Raw genomic sequence first — 9,097 nt, 5'->3', positions numbered from 1 at the left:
TACCAATTTTTCAGATTAAATAAATGCAGCCCAAGGAATGGTGAACATAAAATTTGTTATGATAATTCTTAATGACTTAAAAACAAACAAATAACACAAAAGTAGTAATTTCATCAACCAGTGTCATGGCGTTAGGCCCGAATTCAATGTAATCATTTTAGCCAAGGAAAATTCTCTTTCCCACAACATCCACCAAACAAACAAACCAAAAGAAATCAACTAGGCAGGGTCGCATAGTGCATTATTTTGAAATGGTGAATCTGATAGGATTTTTTTTTTTTTTAATATTTAAAATATGTATCCAATAGGCAATGTTCCACCATGATTTAAATTGAGATACAATCAAAATGACCAAATGGAATTGTAAATTGGAACCTATCCATTATTTTGTAGAATCAAAAATTGCTGAGCTTCAAACAACCCAAGGTGACATTCCAGTTACTCCACTCTCAACGAGTTAAAACTTGACATACAGACAGAATCATCTCTAACAGACCAGAAGATGGAAATCAGCAGTCGTTAGCTGATTTGAAACAGTACATTAAAACATTAACATATTTTAACTGATCTCTTACAATGATAGAAGTACCCAAAGCGCTCCACTATGATTGAGATTGTCCAAGTAGACAAGCAAGCACTTGTTGAAAGACGATAACCACCAATGAAAAACCATGACCTTCTAAATATGAATGAGCAGCTCTTCTCGTTTTCTAGATTAACCTTGTCCAAATATAGTCATTCTCAACAAAATGGAACACTAGCCAAGTTCAACTGAGATAATCCATCCTTTGAGAATGGGAAGCTCACTTGTACCAAAATTTCTAGCGATCCAGCATGCTGGGTTGTTAAGAGTCATGAGTCAAAACAAATTGATATAAGAGCAGCTAGCCACTTTATGTTTCAGAGTTTCACTTTTGCCATGGAAGTTTAGAAAAGCCAAATTATAGAAGATTGCATTGCCCAACGAAAATGACTGATTCCGGGTGTACTTGCAATCGGTGAAATGCAATCTCTGAAATGAGAACATGAACTCCACCATCAATGAATCTCAAACCTTTATAATAAAAACAAATGGCTACAATTCAGTGGGGCCTCGACTCGAGCATACACCATGTGTCCTCATCAGCTCTATACTCTCTGCAATTGTTGACCCAGCAGTTCCAACAAAACCAAGTGAAGCGCAGCTGCAAACAGCTTCCTCAATGTATAGAAGCATATCAGGTAAATATGGAGGACGACAATTTTTCTTCATTCTATCAAGACTCTCTGAAAGAAACACAAACTTCTTCTCATTTCCAGACGCTGCAAGATTCTTTGCAGTTCTTGTCACTAGCTCATCTTTTTCTCTAAGAACATGAAGCTTGAAGGCATCTGAATCTCTTGATAAGTCCTCCAAATAACTTCCAGTCCAATTACCTTGTGGAAGATCAGTCATCACAAAAATATGAATTGGGAGAGGACCATCGTGTCTTAAAGATTCTATCTTTTGTTGTAAACCCAGAAAAGTAGTCTTCCAGTGGTTCTTGAACTGCCCATCCAACAATCTAAGCTGAGCACACAGAAAAGGAGATTTGATTGTCTTGGAAGCAAATTCCTTCCCTGCACTCATGATCTCAGGGACGAATGAGAGGAAGCTTATCTTCTCAATTAACAATTGCATTGTTTGATCTCTCGGAGATTCATGAATATCAATGTATAGTTCAGAACCTTTATATGGTGCAGTGAAAAGGCTTCCAAATGCCAAAACAGTGGCCAATTCAGCTCTGGAACCAGGTCCAAGCGTTTGATATACATCTTGACGCTTCCTGACATATGAAATTTTCTTTTTCTTCTTAAGTTGTTCATCAGGCTGGAATGAATCTAATGTCCCATCTTCACCATCTTTCCCATATGTCCAAACGGTTGTCCTGCAATCTTCATCTAGAGCATATAAACAATTATTTACATTACCATTGTACCCAGATAATAGAGACCCACATTGCCTCAGGGTGTCCAACAAAGACGACTGTTTGTTTGACTCTTTAGAGCAAACCAAGTCTATATTTACACCACACCAGATAGATATAAAAACACTGAAATCTATTACTCGAACATCTGAAGCAGTTACTAATTTTGAAATATCAGTTACATCAGCCATGGATACGTATCTGCAACCAGTGAATTAAGTGAAATATCAGAAAATAACTTTTAATTAATCTTCTATTCAATCAAAAACCAAACATGGTGATACAACTATGATAACTAAAGGCAAGCCAAACAAACAAAAAAGTTCATTATTATTACGAAATTCAGCAATTTCTCTACAATAGAGTACAGTGCAAAAAATAGAAGAAAAACCCAATTACAGCCAGAACATAATCTTGAGACCAAAGTATATAAACGTGTTTGTGTGTATATCTATTCTATTATATAAAGCACACAACTCAAAACAATTTTGAAGCTTTGTCACCCCTTTTTCCCCCCAGGTATGCCTATACTGTTAACTGGTCCAGTAAATACACCAAATAGTCTTCAAATTCAACCCATTTTACTCATTCATCAATCCACCAAAAAATTTAGATGTAAAATTGCAAACGCCTTTGTCACGCTTTTTTTTCTTCTTCAAGAAACCCATATTGTTAACTCCTCCCATAATAAATGTTTCCAAATTCAACCCATTTTCCTCATTTGTCAAATTTCCAAAAAATTAAGATGTAAAGTTGCAAAAAATTAATAGGACTTAATTAGACCCACAATCAATCTTGAGAAACTGAACAATTCACATCTATACAAAGTTCTATATATAAAGAACGTGTACATATATACATATATATGATCTCAAATTACTTGCCTGCGACTCTGAATGAGCTCAATCGTGTGGTTCCAGACAGTAAAACGAAGCTGGTTGGGACTCAAAACCCTAAATTTAGGGCAACTACCGAGAACAACTGCGTGGTGATCCAGAACCGGAGGGACAATTAGGGTTCGATTGAGTATCGCGGCCATCAAAATGGCGTACTTGAACTCAGACAACTGGTTGCTGAACCCACTGTGGGGTGCGTACCAGAGGAATTTCTCTCCAGCTAGGGTTTTCTGTGAGGTGCAGAGGTGGGGGGACTGGGGTTGGGGGGAATTTTTTAGGGTGGAGAGGAGAGAATTGGAAATGTGCTTGGAGGAGAGGAAGAGGAGGAGAGAGATGAGGAGGAAGAGGAGAGAGATTGGGAGGAGATAGGAGGGTGATCTGAGAGGGGATTTCTTCGTCCATCTGATGTGTGTTCTGTTGTTGAAGTTGAGAGATTCCATCACACGCTCTCTCTTGAAAATTACTGGTTTTGATTTCAATCGGTGGTGGTGGTCTAAAAATGGTCTTTTCATTTAGCAGTACTGATCGGTTGTCCAGGAAATATGCAAGAAAATGGAAAGAAATAATTTTTGTAATATGAATTGTTCATATTTTAAGATTTGTTAATTGTATCATATTTGTAAAAAATTAAATTGATCAGATATCAGAAAGCTTGTGTTCGGATCATCGAATTAAAAACTATTTTTAAAAAAATTTAATAAACAGTTTTCTGAACACATGTTTTCTGATATCCGATCAACTTGATTTTTTACAAATATAATATAATTAACAAATCTTAAAATATGAACGGTTCGGATTATCGAAATTGGGCCTAAAAGTAGGCCCAATTACCCAGCAAATAGGAAGTCCAAGAGGGTAGGCAAGGAGGGGATCCTGATTCGGGGACGGGGGGTGGTGGAGTTCTGTTATACATGCCCAAACCAAACCAAACCAAACCAAGCCTTAAGTCCCATCAAATGGGGTTGGCTACATGAATCCTTCTTCTTCGCGCGGCCCTATCAAAGGCCATTTCATTAGTCAAATTAACATATCTCTATTTATAACGCTAGTTAACGTTAATCTAGGCCTACCTCGTCCCCTAACACTTTTATCTACCGTTACAGCATCGCATCTCTTCACTACTACCTCTGTTGGTCTCCGTTGAATATTACCAAACCATCTCAAACGATTCTCTCTCAACTTATCTTCTATCGGTGCTTGTCACGACCCAAACCCGGCCCTATGGGTTTAGTACCGTAACCGGCCAGTAATCCGAGATTACCGAAGGCCTGCTTAACAGTAATACAGTAAAACAGAGTACAGGGCCTGGCGGAAGCCAATACAGTAAATAAACAATGTCCAATGAGCTGTGACAGTCTGTATGCCAAAAAGATTTTTCATACATTTATACATAACAGTACAGAACAGTATACACAATATTTACCAACATTCAGACTAGGGACTCAACCCTATATGACAGTACAGTAACATACAGTCTATACAGAACGGTAAAACAGTACAGAAGGGGGAATTCTTAAAACACCCCTAAGCCCTAACACGTTAGGCTCGGAACCTCGCAGTGAGGCACATAGGCTGGCTTGACAAAACTGGAGTTACCCTGACGCTCCTAGCTCCGATCTGGTGCCTGTACACCTACATATATATATGAGCAGTGAGCTAAAGCCCAGTGAATAACATAAAGCGTAAAGAGGTTTAGAATGAATGTCCTTACAGTAGTGAAAACAGTTCAATTCAATCAGTATTTCAGTCGTTCAGTACAGTAAACAGTCATATGTGGTACATCCATTAGCATAACAGTAACAGTAGGTCTTAAAAGACCGAACAGTAATGATGGCCATCAGTCAGTAAACAGTAGTGGTTCCACGAGGGAACCGACAGAGAATTCTGTCGCAGTAACAGTAACAGTAAACAGTAGGTACTAAGGATGCCACAGTACAGTTCAGAAATAAAGGACATACATTCATTCAGTAAATAATACCAGTTCAGTAAACAGTTCAGTTCAGTATTCGAAAGATAATCAGTTGAACATATCTTTACACAATTGTTACTCACAGAGTTCTGGGCTACAGTATGCTAGAGCGTGTCTCCCCAGTTGCCAACCCTACACAGTTCACAAGTTGAACACACACTAAGCTATACAGTTGGGAAATATTATAACTTAATCCCTAATTCCTCGGTGTGTTCTACATCTATATCCTCAACAAGATGCCTTAAACTAGGCCTAAGAATGCCTAGAATGGGATGAGGATGCACAGATGTACATTTAAAAGCATGTTCAGGATTTTCAGAAAAACAGAGTCCCGCTCGAGCTCAGGTTTCCCCGCTCGAGCGTACAGGCAAACAAAGGTACACGCTCGAGCGCAAACTTTCCCGCTCGAGCGTACTGTAAAAGTACTGGATGGGTGAAATCTCCGCTCGACGCCCGCTCGAGCTTGAGACATGACTCCGCTCGAGCGCCCAATACTCCGCTCGAGCGGACTGTAAAACAGTGCAAGATGCTGGAAGCTCGATTTTCCCGCTCGAGCGGCACTTCCCCCGCTCGAGCGGACGACTGAAATCTGGAAATCCCAGATTCGAGCTCCAGGTTCAAAACCAAGCTTAGATGCATAAAATTCGATCCTCTTGGGCCAAATTTCTGGAAAACTCTTTTAAACACATAGAATATCATGTTTCAAAGCTCAATTTTAAGAAATCAAAGCCCAAGGTGTTTAATTCAAACTCGATTTAAACCATTCTTCAAGAACAACATTCAAACATGACATGCATGATCATAGATCATTTTCAGAGCTTCAATGCTGTAACAAAAGAGCTCAAACCTTCAAAAACAAGATGAACTCATGGAGTATGACCAAAAGATGGACATGCAAGTGAGGCATGATGAACCACAACCTCAAAACTTCAATATATGTACATGCATGCAACAATTAAGCTACAATTCACCATCTAAACCATGTTTGGCTCTACACTCCTTCAATATGACAGAAATCATGCAAGATTCAACTTAAAACATGAATAAGAAGACAATGGAGCTACCTTAAGTCTTGTATTTCAAGAAGGGAGCTCAAATATGCAATCACTTCAACAATTTCTCAAGCAATTCCAAGCAATTCAAGATGAAAACCAACTCCTCAAGTCTCTCTCTCTCTAGGGTCGGTTGAGGCTCAAAATGTGAGAAGAAGTGTGGGTTTAATCAATACGTGGAGTGTTTACAAGGCTCATGTGTGTGTGTGTGTGAGTGGCCCACTAGTGGCAAGGTTGTAATTAAATCCAACTCTTTAATTAGCTTATTTAATCTAATTTAATCATACCTAATCAATTTTCAGATAATTATACCATAAAATCATATTAAATATGACGATCATAATACACTAACCCATTTCCGGTTCGGCCGCCGATAAGGCCTTCAATTAATAGTTTAAACATATAGGCATGAACAGATAATCATACAGCCAAACAGATAGAATGAAATTAACTAACATATACTCAGTCAATTCAGTTCCAGTTTCAGTCAGTCAGTTCAGTACTTTTAATCAGTTCAATTATCGGTCAGTTATCAGTCATTATCAGTTCCGTTTAACAGTAACTGGTGATCAATCAGTCATTAATCAGTAATCGGTATGAGGGTTGTTACAGTCTCCCCTCCTTATAAAGAGTTTAGTCCTCTAAACTCGAGTTACCTTCATTCTGGAAGAAAACAGGATTCAGTGGAAACAGTTCAGGATATCGTTTAGCCATGTCATCTTCCCTTTCCCAAGTGGCATACATACCACCATGGTTCTGCCAGTCAACCTTCACTAGCGGGATCTCTTTGTTTCTCAGTTTCTTGATCCGTCTGTTAACAATCTGTATAGGACGTTCCTCGTAAGTGTAGCCATCACTCAACACTATACGAGTAGGCTCAATTACATGGAAGGGATCCCGGAGGTAGTCTCTCAACATCGAAATGTGGAAGACGTTATGCATATGCTCCATTTCAGGAGGAAGCGCAACTTGATACGCCACCGGATTGATTTTCTCAATAATCTCATACGGTCCGACATATCTCGGCGCTAACTTGCCTTTGACTCCAAAACGAGTCTGGCCTTTCATTGGTGTCACTTTCACAAAAACGTGATCACCCACTTCATACTCTCTGTCTCGTCTTCTGACATCTGCATAACTTTTCTGTCTACTCTGTGCAGTTTTCAGTCTTTGCTGTATCAGTTTCACTTTTTCAGTTGTTTCATACACCATCTCGGGCCCAAGCAACGGCCCATCTCCAACTTCTGCCCAGCAGATTGGAGATCTACATTTTCTGCCATACAATGCCTCAAAAGGCGCCATTCCAATACTCGAATGGTAGCTGTTGTTGTAGGCGAATTCAACTAATGGCAGATGACTTTCCCAATCTCCCTGAAAATCAAGGATACACATTCTCAGTAAATCCTCCAGAGTTTGGATGGTCCTTTCTGACTGGCCATCTGTCTGAGGATGATAGGCACTACTAAGCCTTAATTCAGTACCCAATGCAGTTTGTAGACTTTGCCAAAACCTCGATGTAAACTTCGAATCCCTGTCAGAAACAATAGACACAGGCACTCCATGCAGTCTTACAATTTCATCAATATAGATGACAGCCAATTTGTCCGCATTATAGATTGTCTTGACAGGTAAGAAGTGAGCAGATTTGGTTAATCTATCAACAATAACCCAAATTGAATCCATACCTTTTCTGGAGCGAGGTAATCCAACGATAAAATCCATCGTGATATGCTCCCATTTCCACTCTGGTATGGGTAGGGGTTGCAATAGTCCGGCAGGTCGTTGATGTTCAGCTTTGACCTGTTGGCAATGAAGACATTTGGATACAAAATCGGCAATTTCTTTCTTCATTCCCGGCCACCAGAAATTCTGTTTCAGATCTTGGTACATTTTCGTATTCCCCGGATGGATAGACAATTTCGAATTGTGGCCTTCTTGCAGAACTCTTCTTTTCAGTTCAGTATCATTTGGTACACACAGTCTTTCTTGAAATTTCAGTACATTATTCTCAAATTTGAATCCCGGTCTCGGTTTAGATTCTCTTTCCTCGATGATCTTTTTCAAGAAGTCATCCAGTTGCTGTTTCTCTTTAACCTCTTCAATCAGTGCCGGTTGAGCAGAAATAGCAGCCAAGATTCCACATTGTTCTCTCAAAACAATTTCAATCTCAGATTTTTCAAGGTCACAAAGCAACTCTTTCTGTCCTGTAAGCAAACAAGCTAAGTTTCCAATCGACTTCCGGCTCAATGCATCGGCAACGGTATTGGCCTTTCCCGGATGGTACAGTATCTGTAGGTCATAATCTTTAATCAGTTCTAGCCATCTCCGCTGTCTCATATTCAGTTCTTTCTGTGTGAAGAAATACTTTAAACTCTTGTGGTCGGTGTATACTTCACATGTCACCCCGTACAGATAGTGACGCCAGATTTTCAGTGCAAATACTACTGCAGCAAGTTCCAGATCATGGGTTGGGTAGTTCTTTTCATGTGGTCTCAGTTGTCGGGAAGCATAAGCAATAACTCTCCCATTCTGCATTAAAACACATCCCAAACCCTTATGAGAAGCATCACTAAATACAGTATAACCATCCGTACCTGAGGGTAAAGTCAAAACTGGTGCAGTCACTAATCGAGTTTTCAACTCCTGGAAAGCAGATTCTCTTTGGTCAGTCCAGTCAAATGATGTCCCCTTTTGTGTTAACTGCGTCAGTGGTAGGGCAATTTTGGAGAAATCTTTGACAAATCTTCTGTAATATCCAGCCAGTCCCAAAAAGCTTCGGACTTCAGTCACATTTGTTGGTCTAGGCCAGTTCACTACAGCTTCAATTTTCTGCGGATCAACAGAAATTCCATCTTTGCTAACAACATGCCCCAAAAACATAACATGGTCAAGCCAAAATTCACATTTAGACAGTTTAGCATACAGTTTCTGTTCTCTTAAGGTTTGTAGGGCAAGTCTCAGATGATGTTCATGCTGTTCTATACTTTTGGAGTAAATCAATATGTCATCAATAAATACTACAATGAAGTCATCAAGGTATGGTTTGAAAATTCTATTCATGAGGTCCATGAAAGCAGCTGGTGCATTCGTGACTCCAAAAGGCATAACTAAAAATTCGTAATGTCCATACCTCGTTCTAAAAGCAGTTTTATCAATGTCATCTGGTTTAACCTTCAGTTGATGATACCCCGATCGGAGATCGATTTTAGAAAACACTTGTGCACCCTGTAACTG

General features: G+C 39.5%; 1 protein-coding gene across 1 annotated transcript; it reads right to left on the bottom strand.

The window, feature by feature from the left end:
* Positions 1-358: 358 nt before the first annotated feature.
* Positions 359-3,430, bottom strand: LOC114279707 (O-fucosyltransferase 30). Its single transcript, XM_028221992.2, has 2 exons — positions 2,831-3,430; positions 359-2,147 (listed from the first exon to the last, which is right to left on the bottom strand). Exons 1-2 carry the CDS (start codon positions 3,352-3,354, stop codon positions 1,076-1,078), a joined length of 1,596 nt encoding a protein of 531 aa, XP_028077793.2. The 5' UTR covers positions 3,355-3,430; the 3' UTR covers positions 359-1,075.
* Between the last annotated feature and the right edge of the window lie 5,667 nt (positions 3,431-9,097).

The sequence above is a fragment of the Camellia sinensis genome, chromosome 13 (genome assembly GCF_055761805.1).
Source record: "Camellia sinensis isolate YWXY chromosome 13, ASM5576180v1, whole genome shotgun sequence".
NCBI classification, from domain to species: domain Eukaryota; kingdom Viridiplantae; phylum Streptophyta; class Magnoliopsida; order Ericales; family Theaceae; genus Camellia; species Camellia sinensis.
This window is presented reverse-complemented; position numbering and strand designations above follow the sequence as displayed.

What these genes read in the sequence shown, in the direction of transcription:
- LOC114279707 (XM_028221992.2), bottom strand. Translation starts at nt 3,354, where the DNA reads ATGAAAAGACCATTTTTAGACCACCACCACCGATTGAAATCAAAACCA. An exon ending in GAGCTCATTCAGAGTCGCAG is followed by an intron (nt 2,148 to 2,830) that starts GCAAGTAATTTG and finishes CACTGGTTGCAG; the next exon opens with ATACGTATCCATGGCTGATG.